Below are 18,617 nucleotides of genomic sequence, written 5' to 3' on the forward strand. Positions count from 1 at the left end.
TAATTTTTTAGCAAAAAATACTGATTTTAACTTTAGTCTTTAAGTGGTTAAACTGACCTCATTTACAGATTGAAGTTCATCCCTTTGATCTAAAAGAATCAAATGAAACATTGTTTTTTTTATCTCAGTGTTGAGCAATGTTGTGATAAACTTTGCCGGTTGCCTTATTTTTTATTTTTTGACAGCTCTGAGCAGAGAACGGCTCTGCACTAGTTACATGAATCATGGAAATGCCGGATTAAGATCGCGTGGGGGTTAAATCAAGATTGCGATTTTTCTAACAATTAATCGTGCCGCTCTAAGCCCGATAGGATTTACAGACACTACAGAGACAGACCACTCCCCTGCAGGCAGTGGACAGAACCTTAACCAACAGACAGCCAGCTTTTGGGTATAGAATACACTGTCACTGATAAGGAGAGCATGAACCTAGTGAGGAATAAAGCTCTGTTCACACCTGAGCAATTCCAGAATCGCATCAAAATGTAGAACGCGTTTGTGATGACATTATTTCTTAATGGCACCCTAAACGTGGTGCGATTCGAGCGGCAAAACACGCTACAATCGTGGCAAAAATCGCAACTGCAAACACTCCTAGCTCTGTGCCAAGATTTGGTACATGAGCTTCTTTGGAACGTTTTAGAAGCGGATGAAGGCTCATTCAAATGAATGGTACCCCTCCAGAAACACTCCACTAAAAAACAAAAACAAAAATCTAAACAAAACAACCTGCAGTAGCTGTCTCTGCAGATTGCTCAGGTGTGAATGAAGTCTTATGCCGCATACACACGAGCGGAATTTCCGACAGAAAGAATCCGATGGGAGCTTTTCACCGTATATTCCGACCGTGTGTATGCCCCATTGGGCTTTTTCTGTCGAAAATTCAGACGGACTTTCCGACGGAACAAATTACTATCGGAAAAAACGCTTGTCCGTATGCTGTTCCAACGCACCAAAAACAATTCATGTTCTGAAGCAAGTACGAGACGGAAGCTATTGGCTACTGGCTATTGAACTTCCGTTTCTAGTCCCATCGTACGTGTTGTACGTCACCGCGTTCTGGACGGTCGGAGTTTGGTGTGACCGTGTGTATGCAAGACAGCTTGAGCGGAATTCCGTCTGAACTCCGTCGTAAAAACCTTCAGAGTTTATTCCAACGGCAAAACCGGTCGTTTGTACAGGGCGTTAGTGTCTCAGCTTCCCCATCAGATTTCACCCACTGCACCATCACTGGTTACTAGGAGGATTGGCCATGAAGCCGACAGTGTCCTAAGCAACCTGTGACAGGTAGGGAGAGGAATGGTTAGTGGTGGCAAATATGGCACCTGCCACACTGCGCACAGGGACTGGCACTTTAACTGTCTCTGTATGCCAACTTAGACTTGGTCCTTACTACCTCCAGATTTGTTATCTACAAACAAATTTGATGCATTAATAGCACCACTTTGTCCAGGTGGTATTATTAAGAACTATCCGAATCTGCCACACTTGTCAGTAAAGTGACTGAAATGGAAGGAAAAGATTTTGAATGTGGTGCAAGCTATTTTAAATGGTCATAGCACCAGAAAGGTGTTGGTAGGAATTTATTGATTTCCCCCGAATGTATCTGCATCTTGTTCCTATGTCTTCTACTACAACTGGCAATTCTGCATAAATGAAACCACTCAGTTTTCACATCTCATATCACCAGGCTATTTTATCCATCACCACTGAAAGAATGACAGTACTTAGTAGAAGCTCACATTTTTCACACCATTGATTTTTATAAATACCGGTAGCTATCTGTAAGTCAACTTTTTGACAAGTCAAGATTACAGTAGTTAGTATATTCATTTCCTGAAGCCAGCACAAAATAGTATCTTGTACAAAACAGGGCACAAATGACGTCAGGAAGTGCCCAGGGCATTCTTTTAAAAATAAAAAGGAACCTCTTTGTCACGTCCTGCATCATTCAGCGATCTACATGAAATACTTTATTCTAGCCAAGCTTAAGACTAAATGACCCCATCGACAATAAAGAGCAGGGAGCTTATCTTTAACAGGTGGAGACCCAGTGCTTACACTTATATTGTTATTGTGACAGCTATTATAATGCATTCAAAAGAGAGGTTGAAGCAGTTCATAACAGCAAACGCACAGCTTTGTTCAACAAATGTTATCTATCAACAACAACAGCATCTAACTGCTTCTGTCTGCCTTCATTCAAACAACATAAATAAAATGCAATACAAAAATGTCACCAACCACTACAATAGTTATGTGGCAAGCAAACAAAAAATAAACAATTATGTAATATCAACACGCGACTCACGATTTGCGCTAATTAAAATGGAACTAAACCCATTTCATTTAAAGCGGAACCAAACTCATCGATTTAACTGTTTCCCTAAACAGTTACATCAAGGCATGCCTTGAATAATAATCGTCAGTTTTGCAAACCGAACTGTCAAGCCATCAAAAGGCTGGCGTCATAACTGATCAAATCTTCAGTACCGTGGCAACTGCAGATCAGAGGCTAAGATGGCAGCTTCCTTGGCTGTAAAGAAAAGGAGGGTTTAGTTCCGCTTTAATTTTTCCTAACAATTCAATTAATTCCAAACATTCAAAATAAAAAATGAGACATGCTAAGCCCCAATCCTTAAACATTTCAAACTTTGCCACTCATTTTCCATGCTAAACTAACATTGAAAAGAGAAATATGGTCAACGTTTTTTTGCCCATCCAGGCTCTGGCTGGGATCTCACCAATAATGTCAGGATCCACCCAGATGCCTGACTGGCAGCTGGTTTAGCATACCAGTGCTCTGCTGAGAGCCTGAGCCAGCCCCTCCTGCCCCTTCTGTAGCTCGGTGCTCCAGTGAGTCCGGGAGGGGCAGAGCAGAGAGCCGGTGACTGACAGTCACCACTCTCTGCTCAGTGAAGACCGAGAACTGAGTAATCAGTGGTCCTGTGATTGCTCAGTTCTCGGTCTTAGAGCTGGTGGGGGACAGCTATAGCACAGGACCAATGCTGCAGTCATATAGGTAAGTATGAAGGTTTTCGTTTTTGCCATCCCATACTCCTCCTTTAAAACACTGCTATTCAGATAAAACATTATGACAATTTTGCTAAAACTAGAACTGCTGGTTTTACAATCATATTATTTTGGCAGCAAAGGTAAAGGTATAATGTCATGAAGCTTTTGGACTTCCATGTACCCCTCATATTAATAGGGCAGTATTTTGTTATAGCAGGGATCACTGGAAGACTTTGAAAGAAGTCTCAGCCAGTCCTTGTGACCCAAATGCATTATTCAGTTTACCAAAGATTTTAGACTTGACCACATCAACAAACTCAATGCAGTCATTCATACTCTAATAAGTTGGTTGGTTTCAATGCCAGGCCAAAACGGTCTGCAAATGTTATTTTTAACTGGGCACATGTATGTAGAGTTGACCAGTTCATGGCTGATGCTTGCTTGGATTGCCAAACTGTGCTATTCTCTGCAAGTGAGGCAGACCTATATTCAGAAATTTAGGAATTTCTTAAAAAATATGAATCAGTACTTCTCCTGATTCAATCGCCCCTTCTATAATATAAAAAACCTTTACAAGTGTCACATTTGAAATGATCTGTCTCAGAAAGTCAAGCATGAGTTTTAAAAAGATTTTCACACTCAGGATCAGGGCCACAGAAGACAGAGGCAATCAATGCTTCCAGCATCTTGCCTGACAGCTGGATTCAAGCAAGTGATTATGCCTCTGAAATTCTTACTGCTTGCATTATCAATGCTCTTTCATAATAATATCACTGCCAAAAACGGGCATTCAAAGATTCCCTTCCCACAAAAAATAACTGTATACTGTTTGATGTACTGAAATCTGTTCAATCATTTCCCAATGGATGACAAAAAACGAATCTCTATGGGTGTTTTACTGCAGGATGCAGAAAACAGCTAAATACACTTATGTGAAAAAAATGTTTTACCTGTTAAAAGTTTTGTAATTGTGTTTACAGTGGGGAAAATAATTATTTGATCCCCTGCAGATTTTGTAAGTTTGCCCACTTACAAAGAAATGAAGGATCTATCATTTTTATCATAGGTGTATTTTAAATGATAGAGACAGAATATCAACCAAAAATCCAGAAAAAAAACACATAAAACAAATGCTATAATTTAAGTTGCAGTCAGTGAGTAAAATAAGTATTTGATCCCCAGTACATGAAGAAACCCTTCTTGGCAAGCACAGGGGTAAGACATTTCTTGTAGTTGGTTACCAGGTTTACACACATCCCCGTAGGGATTTTGGTCCACTCTTCTTTACAGACCTTCTCTAAATCCTTCAGGTTTCTTGGCTGTCTCTTGGCAACTCAAAGTTTCAGCTCCCTCCATACATTTTTATAGGATTAAGGTCTGAGTAGGCCACTCCATGACCTTAATGTGCTTCTTCTTGAGCCATGTCTTTGTTGCCTTGGCAGTATGTTTTGGGGCATTGTCATGCTGGAAGACCCATCCACGACCCCTCTTCAGTGTTCTGGCTGAGGCAAGAAGGTTCTCATCCAACATTTTACAATACATGCCCCATCCATTGGCCCCTCAATGTGGCAAAGTCGGCCTGTACCTTTAGCAGAGAAACAGCCCCAAAGCATCATGTTTCCACCTCTGTGCTTGACTGTAGGGATGGTGTTCTTAGGGTTATAGTCAGCATTTTTCTTCCTCCAAACACGGCGAGTTGAGTTAATGCCAAAGAGCTATGTACATTATCCAACCTGGACCCCCTGCACTAGGTACATTACCCAACCTGGACCCCTGCACTATGTACATTACCCAACTTGGACCCCTGCACTATATACATTTCCCAACCTACACTCCTGCACTATGTACATAATCCAACCTGGACCTTTGCACTATGTATATTACCCAACCTGGACCCCTGCACTATGTACATTACCCAACTTGGACCCCTGCACTATATACGTTTCCCAACCTGGACCCCTGTACTATGTACGTCTCCCAACCTAGAAAGCTGCACTGCGTACATTAACCCAAAATGGACCCCTGCACTATGTACATTACATACTTCTTTTTTTTAATTCCTTACTTCTTTATTATAAATATTTCAATATTACAAAACAGAATACGTTATTATTGGATATAGTACTTATCACTTATACAGTTTGTACATAAATTCCTTATTTCGAATACCATACATATGGTCAATCCACAGAAAATTCTGAATTTTTCTATCTTCTTCTTACATATATTCTCCAATCAACATAACAAGTATTTAACCACAAATAATAACAACATATTCATAAACATACAACAAAACAACACAACTAAAAAAAAAAAAAAAAAATCCCCACCACAAGCAAATCGGATGACTGTTCCATTTACCTCTGCCGGCTGTTTAAGTCAGTAGATTCTTCTCTCCCCGCTGATTTTGCCCTCTACCTCCATTTTCCATCTGGTACCAATTTTACTATCCATAATTATACTTGCCCACCCTTTTAAAGATCAGCAAAACCCAGTGAGGATGGGGCTAACCGTGGAACCGAAATCCATGGCTTCCACAGTTTATACAAGTAATTGGGTTTGCCTCTGTTACAATAGATCTGTTGTTCCTTCAGAATATTGTCGTTTACATGAAGGTGCCATTCCTCAAAGGAAGGTGCACTCGGAGATTTCTACCTTAGGGCAATTAGCTTTCGTGCCATAAACAGTAGTCTGCTAACTGGTATCAGAATCTCATGGGGCATTAGTTCTTCATCAAGGTAGCCCTACAGGAAAGTTTTAGGGTCTTTATCAATATATGTATTAAACGTTTCAGTAATTGTATTCACCACCTCTCACCAATATTTAGCCAGTTTAGGATAATTCCACCACGTATGTAATAAATCAGCAGGTGATTTTTGGCACCGTGGACAGTCAGGGAATCATGCCTACCCCACTTAAATAGTTTGACCAGTGTTCTATATACCCTGTAAATTATAAATAATTGGATCAGACATTGTGCTGGTGATAATGAAACTAGGGGTACCCTTTCTAATATTATTTGCCAAGTTTCATCTGAAATATCCCATATATCTAGCTCCCACCCTCTTCTGCCCAGGCTAACACCCTAATCTCGATATGATCTCGTAAGTTGACCATATAGAGATGAGATCAAGCCTTTTTTTTCTGTCATCCGTGCTAATAAAGTTATACGTGGCATTGGTTTTATCACTTTCTTTTCCCCTTTAAACTGAGATTGGACCACATGTAGTTGAAAGTATTTAAAAAACTATGATGGGGTAAATGAAAAGATTCGTGCAGATCCTGAAAGGAGCATAGAATATTGTGTGAGTACAACTGTGTTATATATTTGAGGCCCTTAGAGCGCCAGCTTTCAAATCCCTCCAGTTTACCTAGTTCTTTATATTGCGTATTCCCCCAAAGTGGTGAATAGCACCTTCATATTTCATTATGCTCCTCATTTCCTTCCAAACTCTATTCATGAGTAAAATAGATAATTTATCCCCTATCCTTATTAAATTCCAGCTTAAGAGTACGTCATGGACTAAGTTGCCATTATCGGTGGTGTGTCGAGCAAACCTTATAAAAATGATCTGGGCCCCTCAATTATTATATATTTTTCATAACTCACCGATATGGATACCTCTCAAATGGTTCAAAAAGAATCAATTTTTCGAAGGTTATTATGGAAAGAAAAAAAATCCCAGGATTAAGCTATCAATTCTCCAGAGAGAAAGGGATGGGGGCGGATTGGCGATACCCCAGCCCAGACTTTACTTCATAGCCGCCCAGCTTTAGCATTTTGCTGGCTGGGGAGTTGTGAACTGGGAGGACTCTATTAAGGCCCTACTGCTAAGTAACAGTTCTCACTATAACCTCCTGGCCCAGCTGGAATCTGGGGCCTTTGGATATACCTGTAAGAGCCCAACAATGTTACATTACATACTTCTGACTCCTGTATTCTGTACATAGGGTCACGTTTTAAGCACCTCTAAGCCCTCATTCACACGAGGCGGACTCTGCTTCCACGGAGCCCGCCTCGGTCCGCCGGCTCAGCGGGAGATCTCTCCGTTGATCTCCGCTGAACCGGCGGATGACAGGTCCCTCTCTGCTCACTGAGCGGGGAGGGGCTTGTCAGGCGCCGCTACTGCCTATGGAGGGATCGGATGAAAACGGACAGCATGTCTGTTTTCATCAGATCTCACCCGATCCGATAGCGACGGATCCGGACGTAGGGCCATCCGTCTGCTTTTTGCGGATCGGACCAGGTCGGATGTCAGCGGACATGTCTCTGCTGACATCCTTCGCTCCATAGGCTTACATGGAGCGCCCGTTCAGGTCCGCCGTCAAAACTGACAGGCAGACCTGAACGGTCCGATCGTGTGAAAGGGGCCTCACTGTTAGCACAGTTTTGCTACAACCGCTGCTCAGCCCCCTACTCCACCCCATTGTTAGGAATTCTGATTATCAAAAGTTGCTAGGTATGGACATTGCTGCCCTTAAAAGAAGTGCTCTACTTCTTTATTTACATAAAGCCTAATAAAGAAGCATTCAAATTACTTTTAAGGCTATGCAAATTACTAGGGTGGGTATTTTTCCCCATAACCCCCAACAGTATTAAACATCAGATCCAAATTGCACCACATTTCCCTAGTTTACTAATACACAGGCCAGATTGAGTATTTCTCCAACAAAGTTAATAATGAACCCTGCTGCATCACTGGTGGGCCAGATTTTCCAGCACCCATAAAGATCGTTTCCCTTAAGGCAAAGAGAGCATGGACACAGAAGTTACAGAGTTTCTTGGGACTCCTTATGAAAATTAGAGAGAGCTGCTAACTGGTTTACAAGTAATCCGTCTCTGCTGTATAGTGTAGTAGCAGACAGTAGTGAGTGAGTTCCAATACACACATTCTGCTACAAAAACATAAACCCCATATAGAAATATATATGATTGAAACATTTTCTCTGTTACCTGTAGCAACTAGATTTATCATCATCATTAAAAGCTGAAATCTGGTTGCAATCAGCAATACTGGAACTGTTACATGCTTTTTAAACATGAGAGTCAATGCCATTTCACATAAAACACCACAAAGCACTGATTGCTGTAGGAAATCAGACAGCTGCTTATAAACTATTGCCCTGATACAGGAGTCATTTTCCCAGTTTGCAGTTACTCCATATACAACATCATAATTAGTTATAGAGCAGCACAAGCACATATAGAAGTAAGCTGTGGAAAGCTTGGCTGAATAATCAAAAGATAGCATTTTATTTAGATCACAAATAAATAAACCATTAAAATATACACATACAGCAGCTATTTGGGTAATGAAGAAGGATAATCCGCAAGCCTCAAAGCAATGTCGGTTCTGTGGGCAAGAGGGAAGAGGAAAGCCCTCTTGAAAGCTGATAGACAGTCAGATTATTAAGCAATAACAGCTTACGGTTCCAACCCCCTTTCAGTCAATTCAATTAAAATCAGAGGTTTAGCGGCATTCCAGCACATCGCAGATCACGCACTCCTATTTATCCTTATTTATCTGAAACACAATATAATTACAGATCTCTTGTTCACAATGATTATTTTGAATAATTGATAGCACTATATAACCTCAAATTATTCAATACTGACCGTACAGCTACAGTATGTACACACTAATGCTTTGTCAAGGATTTCAAATAATGCAAAAGCATGTTTTCTATTGTGCGTGTGTGTTCTGTGTACTTCAATTTAATCACACAGAAAACATAGGATAACGTTTGTAACAATGCAATCAGATACATGCCCACGCATGCATTAATGGGGTAATACCCCACACCAGCTGACATTTTTTTATAAGATTTGTCTTAACTGGTCTTGTACAAGAGGAATAAATTGGATCATAAGAAATGCAGTTTGAAAAGTAGAACTTATATGTGTCAGTAACCTTTAACCTCTATAATTAATTTTCTCTCCAAGCGCCACCACCTGGTCTTCCACTTGTTGGGAATAAAGGTCAAAATACCTTTCCAAATTACACAGCTCATGATGGCTCTACAAACAGAATTATTTCTTCCAAAAGGAGTCAGTTCACAATGCATTCAATTTAGGAATAGATAATCCCCAACTCACTGGAAAAATCATGGAATCTCAGCCTTCATTGGGGTTGCTAGTCTTGTTTCCCACTCACCGATGATGGCCAAGTCTCTTACAAGGGCTCACCTGCTACTCAAAGGGTGAACAATGCCTAGCTTCACTGTTATCACTTATCCTGATTCTTTCCAGGTGCTTATCTCCCCTCCCTACACAGCTGCTATGCCAAGTGTGTAGATGAACATTATATAAGTTCCAGAAACAAACGCTTTCCGTTCACCACATAAAAAACAAAACCCAATGGCCAGGCTTCACCTAACAATCCACTTGCACTAGTTGATATCCTAGTTGGATTTCCATGCAACTGGATTGCTGCCCTAACAATCAAAGGTCACCTAGAATTTTTTGTATAGTTTATAGACCCCCTTTAGTTCTTCCCTACAAGATCATGATAATACATTGAAATTCAGAGTAATTTTAGGATTTTGTTCTATTGGGATTACTGCCAATTAGCAATATGCATCAGTGATAAAATGGGCATATCAAGCACTTGAACTGTGTGTTTTCAAGTCAGTTTACTGAATTACCAAACAGTCCAACAGTTGGTAAAAAAATTATTTTAACGTAATTTAAAAAATTACAAAATGATTAAAAACACAATTTCATCCTTCTTGGCTGTCACGTTTAAAAATAAAAAAGCAGCTCTGCTTTGCAGTACACACATCCTCTGCAGAGCTGTCCCCTGCAGACTTAGTGCTTCACTGCCCTGCAATCCAGCTCCACTCCTCTTCCAATTTAAATGATAGCCAAAATCATTCAACACAGTTACTGTGGGCCCAGATAGTCATGGGCCCTCCCCCTTAAGGTTGCGTGACACCATGCAGTCCAATATAACAGGAAAATGGGGCCATGTTACATGTCAATATATGTAGCAGCTCTCTGCAGCATTTAGGAACTATCCACCCCGGAGGAAGACAATGGAATCAGTGTAATTAATATATTTAAGATGGAATTGGGCCAGAAGTCAGATGGTGAATGGTATGAAATAATGACCATATGTGCCAAATATGGAAAAAGAGGACCAGTGGTTGGAAGTTGAAGCTCATCAACAGAGATATATGGACACTAAACAGGATAGCTGCTTAATGCCACAGAAGTGCAACCTTTAAAATTAAAAAAAATTAAGATTGGCACAGAATTTTGTTTGCAATATTTTATAATATAGGGATACAGCCACATTCATGGGCTTCTGATTGGATCAGTTTGTGCCTGTGTATGCGCAACTACTCTGCTTCTTCCATCATATGATGCTATGATTTGGCCAACACAATTTCTGCATTTTTCCTAGCCCTAATTAGGGATGACCAAATCGGGAAAAGTTAGTAGATTCATTGAACCCAGGAGAAAAATCTGCTAAACTTGAACATAGTGTTGAACCCCATTATCGTGTATTGGAGAGTAATGCTGTTACTTTTTTCTGGCCTTTTCAAAGACCAATTTCAAAAGACAACATTAAAAAAACACAAATCCCTTAAAAACGTACTTTGGGGATACCCTGAACCTGCACATGAAATTATGGATACAGTATGATATACTCATTTAAAAGTGTAATTTTTGGTCAATGATGTCACCCTAAATAAATGTCAGCTTGTTTGCATTCAGAAGACATTGTGGATTTTTGAATGCAATGCAAGTAGTGGCGTGGAGTCCCCCATAAAAAAAAAAAATAATAATAAAAGACATACAGCCTGGTTGGCCAGGAAAGGGGGTGCAATGAGCTTGGAGTCACCCTCCTGAACTATACCAGGCTACATGCCCTCAACATTAAGGGGGTATCTTGTAGGGTGTGTGGAAGGGGAGAGGGGATCCTGTCCCCCAAAAGGGCTGTGGGGGTCTGCCAGGGGACATATCAGAATCTGGACGCCACCTGTAGAATAAAGCGGCATCAAGATATCTGCCCCCCACCAGGTGAATGTGCATAAGGGCATATAGCCTTTTTACTCATTGACAAAAAATGTAATTTAACAAAAAACTCCTGTTGCAAAAGCTGGCCCTATCTGATGTAACTAGAAGTCTGGCATTTATGGGCATTTACACTACCACCACTAAATTACATATCCCTGCTAGATTTAGTATGTAACCAAGCCAGCGGAGATCCTGGGTGACATAATTGACCAAATTTAGCCATAACCAGATTTGCTCAATAATATCATCCAGGATCCCCGCCAGCTTGTTTACATACTAAATCCAGCAGGGATATATCATTTAGTGGTGGTAGCATTAATGCCCATAAATGACAGACCTCCGGCTACATCAAATATGGCCAGTTTGTTCATCCATTCTCCTGGAGGCTGTGTTGGGGTTGAAGCCCTACCCTAACAATTAATTAATAATAGGGGGCCTGAACTCAAAACCCATTTGTACTTTTTGTCACTCCTATGCAGGAGATTAGAAAAAAACTCTTGCCACCAATGTAAACCACATGAACCATGCTCACAACTGTACACCATTAATAGTAAATATCAACATAAATGCCTCCCACATTGCACTGGCATGTCCCACATGAAACTTGCTCGGAGCAATGTCATGCAGCCACTGCTGTGGTGCATGCATGTAGATATTAAGTGATTGCAAGGAAGCTAGGGGTGATCAGCAATGATGATATGCAATAAAGGATTAAAAAAAAAAAAGAAAACTGTACTTTATTTAAAAAAAAACATGGCAATAGTTTATGGTACAAAGTGCATTGACAGCCAGATGTCATTCAGTTAGGGTTTAAGTGTACTTTAACCTTTACAAACAATACACTATTCATTAAATAAAAGGTATATGGTACTATACAAGACCCAGCCCATTAAAAAACACTTGAAATCCCCTCAACAATCATAGCAAATGCCCTTCATAATTTTAATAGTATCAACTATAATGTATGCACTTATATAACACATCAATATAAATCATCCATCTAAGCATCAAATAATTACCACTCTGCTGAACAAAGCCAAGTCTTGTAAGTTAATCATGTATTTTATTCTACTGCTATGTCTGTAAGGATTAACTGATACATAATAAAATAACATTACAATATTATCTTAGAAATCTGTATTTCAAATAAAAAGAAATTTTGTAGTGAACTTCTTTTTTTTCTCTAACCCTTCAAAAAACCTTTATACCTCGTACTTCTGGGCACACGGCTCACCCCATTTCACAGTGCTGGTCCAACCACCAAGTACCAGCAAAGTGTGACAAGTAACACAATATTCATCTGACACATTTGAAAAATCCAAGTCTTTGTTGTTTACTATTCAATCAAAACTTTTGGAACTTGCAAAGCACTATAAAAGTGCAAATATGATAAATTAATGACCACATATGCCAAACTGTCTGACAAATAAACTTATTAAATATTATACTAAGGAGAATAAACCATGACCTTAACTGGAATACATCTTGCCACTTTTACTGGGGAAACAACTCTTATGCCGCGTACACGCGATCGGACTTTCCGCCAATAAAACCGTGGATTTTTGTTCGAAGGTTGTTGGCTCAAACTTGTCTTGCATACACATGGTCACACAAACATTGGCTAACAATTACGAACGTGGGAACGCGGTGACGTACAAGATGTCTGATGAGCCGAAAAAAAGGACGTTCAATAGCCAGTGCGGCTCCTTCTGCTTGATTCAGCGCATGCGTGGACTTTTGTGCGATGGACTTGTGTACACACGATCAGACTTTCCGACAACAAAGTTTTGTTGGCGGAAAATTTGAGAACCTGCTAAGAAACATTTGTTGGCAGAAAATCCGACAGCAAATGTTCGATGGAGCATACACACGGTCAGACTTTCCGACAACAAACTCACATCCAACATTTCCCGTCGGAAAATCCGACCGTGTGTACGCGGCATAATAGTCTTTTAAGATTCATAATCTTTTATTGGCAGTAACTTGATTAAATATGTTAATATTTTCAGCATTAATATTTAATAAGAAGCTGCAGTCTAAACACTGTTTGCTGCACCATTCAAAAGCCTACTGTTATGAGTCAATGTGGATGAAGGAAAACAAACACTGTAGATTGTATGCTATCCTCACATCCTGGGATCACGGACCCAACCAACTTTTCCCCCTGATATAGGCAACACTTGGTTTCATCACATCCTTGGAAAAGCAATGTCACCCCTCCATTTAGACTGTTAGACGACTTCTCATCTGAAGAAGATAGTTTACAGTATGCAAATGCAGTCACTACAACAAATAATTGGTATGCTATAATATATTATGTTTTTGCATTTGGGTTCAGGACCATTTTAAAGCTTAGTTCATTCTCTGAAAAGAAATCCACAGTGGTTCACTTTTCAGAAGGTGGGTGGTCAGGAGGTGGTAAAACCACAGATCAACCACCTGTTTTCACCACCCCCAGCTGCCTGTGTGAAGGAGGCCTACAGGTGGTGGCTGCATTAGTTTCCTTTTATCATGGAAAAACACATACACGAGAGTCAAAGGAGCTGCACACCCCCAAAAAAATGAAAACATGGAAAGGTTCCCCACGGGGTTTTTTAGCACCAAAATAAACAAAATATATAGTTGTAAAAAATTGGTTATTTTATTTAATGAAAAAGGATTCAAATATACAAAGAGTTTAAAATATGAGCTCTGGTTTGTGACATAAAAACAGGGTAACCAAAATTTACAACTGTTTATTTTGCTGCTAAAAAACCCCGTGGGGAATCTTTCCATGTTTTCTTTTTTTTTTTTATTAGGCCTTTTTTCCTATTTTCATCTGGTGATCCAGCCAGTAAGCCAAAACGCTTTTTTTCAACTTCCCTTAAGAGACCAAGCTGTCCAGCAAAAGTGGGAGTTCGAGGGTTGGGGTAAACCATTACCAAACAATGGGCAGTCTTTATCCATTTATGTAAAACATTTATCCCAAAACAAAAAAAAAACTGTTACTGTAACCGCTTCTAAAGTGTCAGCTGGTGTTAGCTTTAATTTATTAGTCACGTCCATCTAAATTTGTGTCTAACACCACCCTCTCCCTAGATTGAAATGCTGCTGTCCAAGGCAGCTGCATTGCTCCTCCATAGAGTTCAGCTACCGTATAACAGCAAGTGAGGTTACAGGAAGAATCAGTGTGTGAAAAGAAAGAAAAGAAAAAACTAGTGCAGGCACTACATTTAAAGTAGAACTAAAGGCACAACTTTTTTTCATTTTGGATAGAGTAGGGAGGTTTATAACCCCTGTCACATTTTTTTTTTTTTTTTTTTGCCATCTGTGTGCCATTGCGGAGATTTCCCTTCACTTCCTGTCCCATAGCCAAACAGGAAGTCAGAGAAAATACCTGCAAATTAAGGGAATTCCTTTGGGACCCCTGGGTCCCCAGAACTAGCATCCTTATTGGAAAATTTCCCCCCTACTACTTTTATGGGGACAAACCAAAATTCAGGATTTTCTTTTACTTTCACTATCAATGATAATGGTAAAGTAGAGAGGGTGAACCTCCTTAACAGGGGCACAGACAGCAATAAAACATGACAGGTGTCCTAATCTCTCTCCACTCTATCCAAAACTAAAGAAAAAGTTTTGCCTTTAGTTATAGGACTTTAAGGATTGGTAAGCTGCAATATATGAAACTGATAATTTTGAGTTGGATATGCTTTAAAAGAGAAGTATGGGAATGTAAAAAGAAAAAAAACATACTCACCCAGGTGGATGCAGGATCAGTCTGATGCTGCGACTGTACCCCCCCACCTCTACACCAAGAACTTAGCGATCAAAGACAGCTGACTGCTCAGATCTCGGTCTATACTGAGCAGAAAGCAGTGACTGTCAGTCACCGACTCTTTGCTCGGCCCCTCCAGCATTCACTGGAGCACTGTGGAGGGGGCGGGAGCAGCTGACCCAGTCTCCCAGCGGCTTGCTGAGAGGATGAGCCAGCTTCTGTTCCAGGCACCTGGATGGATCCCAACATTAGGCTGGGTTCACACCTATGCAAATTGGATGCGGATTTACCCACGTCCAATTTGCATAGCAGGAGAATGTGATCGGCTCTCTATGGAGCTGGCTTACATATCTCTGGGGCAGCTGCGGAGCACACTGCATAGAAAAGCTGTGCGTTTTGGCTCTGTTTCAGGGCCAAATTCAGGCAAAGATTCAGCCCTGAAATGGAGAACAGGGACGCACATGTATGATCCGCGGCCGTTTTAGGTGTGAACCGAGCCTTAAAGTTGGGATCTCTCCGGAGCCTGTACTGGCTCAGTGAAGTCAGCCGACAGTGGGCTTTATTCTGCTGTCAGCTGAAAACAGGTTACAGGAGTGCAGAACGATATGCATACCTGTGATACCAAGGAGAAGGGCCAAAAGATCTTCAGCCCTACTTCTCCTTTAAGAGCCCAATTTATGTCTAACAATGCAATTTAACACTTATTAAAATGCATTGTGCCCACCTATTCACTTCCTATGGGCTCTCAGTGGTTCAACAAACATTTTTGACCCACTTTTGCTCAATACAGCGCACCACAATTCAATTGCATTTAGGGTCGAGTGCATTGACATGTTTTCGCAGCTGATGAGAAATTAATTTACTGATGCTACCAGTGCATTTTAATGCACATAAAAACACAGTCGCATAAATGCAAATCCAGTCTAAAGTACTTGCTTATCTCACTAAAATCATCATCTCTATAACATCTTTAGGGCACCTTTGTTTATTCAACAGGTGAACTAGAACAGAAGCAACCTTTCCAAACTTCCAAACATCTGTGAAACTATCTGACCAAAGAATTGGCAGAAGTTCACGTAAACTTTGTTTTAAGCATTCATGATGATCATTTTGCATTTGTTAAAAACGTTAAACATATATAAAGAATTTTTTCTTTTATAAAGATAAAAGAAGAATTCCAGCTGCTACAGGTTTCTGCACTTTGCAAATCAGCATTGCTGTGTTTTATAATATACACCTGAATGCGGAGAGAAATTAGATGAAAATGCAATGCACTGGAACATACACAGTGACATTCACTAATCCCTCTTATTCCACCTGAACAATGTCATTTCAGCCTTGCAGTGCCATCAGACTTTCCGATTTGTCACCCCCTTAACTGTTGTAGAGCTTGTTATGCTATGCATTTCACAACAGCCTTTACGGCATGAAAACCCACACACCATAGTAAACAAATCACTGCCGAATTGTTTAGCTGCAGGTGAGTAAATACTATAATACATTATGACTTATGCATCTTAATAAAATCTAGCTAATAAAAAAAAAATATATTTGAATTTGTCATTTATTGGTTCTGCATTTTACCTGATATAATAAACTGATCATTAAATACACTGTAATAAAAGCATTACTTTATTTCGATATTAAAACATAATGCTTCATTTTATGAACAATGGATTGTATGCTCTACAACAAAGGTTACTGTAGGCATTATAATGTTCGACTTTTGCTTCTTCTATTTAGACACAAACAGACTTGCAATATTGTTATCTGTAACACCTCTGAAAAATGACTGGAATACTAATGTGCATAGCAAAGGGAAAAAAAACACAATATCACGCCGTAGAAAGACAGAAGGCTATACATAAATAATAAAATGAATTTTAAATGAAGCAATATTAAGAGTCAGGGTAAACTCATTTTCTAATCACTTGAGTAAATGGAACTTTTCAGAGCTTAGGTACAAATGAAGCGCCATTAAGAGAAACACGTTCTTTAAACTGTCAGAGGGCTTTAGTCCATTTTTTAAAATAGATGGCTAGAGCGCAGCTTGCCATGACTTGGATATTTAAATGTGTAATTAATGGAGTGGAGGCAGCAGCAGTCTAATATATTGTGACAGCGCGAACATCCCAAAGATCTGTGCTGGGAGTACGAAAATAAGTAATGTACAGCCTGTGGGAAGCATCCATAACCAACGTTTCTTTAGTATGAACGTTTGTTAGCACTTAGATATCATACAGCAACCTCCAACAATCTTGAACCACTTTCTAGAAAAAAACATACTTCTGAAATTACCCCAATAACACCAAATGAAGTTAAGCTTACAAAACAAACAACTCATGGACAACACAAGGATCCAGCAGTTGAGGACACCTGAAAAAACACCAAAGACACGGGTCTAGAATAGGGACCAGGACAAAGTTTACAGCAGGTACTAACCCATTTGTGCCAGCCTGAATCCTTGTGAAGTGGCTACACTTCCTACCACATGGTACATCTCAGACGCCAGCAGGGAAGCCATTCGAGCTAAAAGAAAGTCCAGATGTTGCTTGAGAGCTTCTATGTTAAGGCAGATGATAGTTATTGTACCTGACAAGATCTGCTTCCCATTGCAGAATAAATCTAAACAGCTGAGCAGGAGGCACTAAGCTGCAACTCTGAGCAAAGGCTGTGTTGTCATCGTACGGTGAAAAAAAGCACTCTAATCCACTAAACATCAGGAGACTGACTGTATTGTATGTAACCCAGTTCTCAGCTATTCAAAAAACCACCACTAACATGGTTCAGTCCAACAGCAGCAGGCTTACAGCCGACGCTCTATTCCTCTGGTAGTAACCCAAGGGGCAGTCTCAAGTCTATAGACATGAAAACATTGCAGTCATTAACGTGATGTGAAAAGGGTGAAAGTGCCAGCAAATTTATGCATGCTGGAGATGAATCTGCTCCTTGGTATTTCCTGTCAAAATCATTCATTCATTCATATGTTCATTCATTCACAGGAGACAACTTCAGCTTTGGCAAATGCATCATTAAGGATCTACAGTGGGCTGGCACACAATTATTTTAATATATTTGTTACAAATGCATTGAAATGCAACCATTTTTCATATTCTACGAGCCAATTAAATCTTGTAAAATATTCCAAGAATACTTTGTGTTGACCTGACCAATCTACTTGTTTCCAAAGCCTGACTGGAGCTAGTGATGTCTGCCAGGCTCTTAATGTCTGTTTAAACCCAGAGAGACTTGACCTCCAGACTCGCCAAGGTTTACTCCAACCACTACTGCAGTACAATATTAGTCTATTAAGGCCTGCTGAGCTTGAATGTAAGTTAGCTGTAGATGGAGGCTATAACACCCTACAGAGTTCTTTTTTTTTTACCGTGCTATTAAGAAAGTTGAATGGTATTTTTGACTCTACAAGATTGAGTATGGATTCTGGGAATTAATAATCTTGTGTACTAAGAAGACCACATAGAGAAATACATTGTTTTTTTGGAAATGTATGCGTTTAATACCTGTAATAATAATATTAATTTGATTAATGCCTTTTTTAAATCACATGCCTTTAATTATATTCTACACATTTGTATGCAGGCCAAGCTGTGGAGAAAATGTGACAGTTAGAGGGGTTGGGACAAACTAATATACTGACAGCTTTAGTCATATGAGTTAAACCTTTTTTCTAAAAAAAGACTACTGCTGTAACTGCTTTTTAAAGTGGGCACCTGAATATATAGGCTAGAAAAAACGTGCTTATTTTTTAAAAACAATACAATGAAATGATAATTCAGAAAGAAGCAGCAACTCTCATGTGCG

At 39.8% G+C, this 18,617-nt stretch overlaps 1 protein-coding gene across 6 annotated transcripts in view; it reads right to left on the bottom strand.

The window, feature by feature from the left end:
* PLCH1 (phospholipase C eta 1) overlaps positions 1 to 18,617 on the bottom strand; it is a 392,590-nt gene that overhangs the window by 191,519 nt on the left and 182,454 nt on the right. For 4 of the 6 annotated variants that reach the window (XM_073626069.1, XM_073626068.1, XM_073626067.1 and 1 more), the window contains exon 1: positions 17,238 to 17,532. The exons of the other annotated variants lie outside the window; for them this stretch is intronic. In XM_073626069.1, coding sequence (XP_073482170.1) covers positions 17,238 to 17,319 — 82 coding nt within the window. In that variant the 5' untranslated portion in view covers positions 17,320 to 17,532. Of the gene's footprint in view, positions 1 to 17,237; positions 17,533 to 18,617 lie in introns of those variants that run through there. 6 annotated transcript variants of the gene reach the window in all.

Source organism: Aquarana catesbeiana, linkage group LG04, assembly GCF_042186555.1.
Source record: "Aquarana catesbeiana isolate 2022-GZ linkage group LG04, ASM4218655v1, whole genome shotgun sequence".
In the NCBI taxonomy this organism is placed as follows: Eukaryota; Metazoa; Chordata; class Amphibia; order Anura; family Ranidae; genus Aquarana; species Aquarana catesbeiana.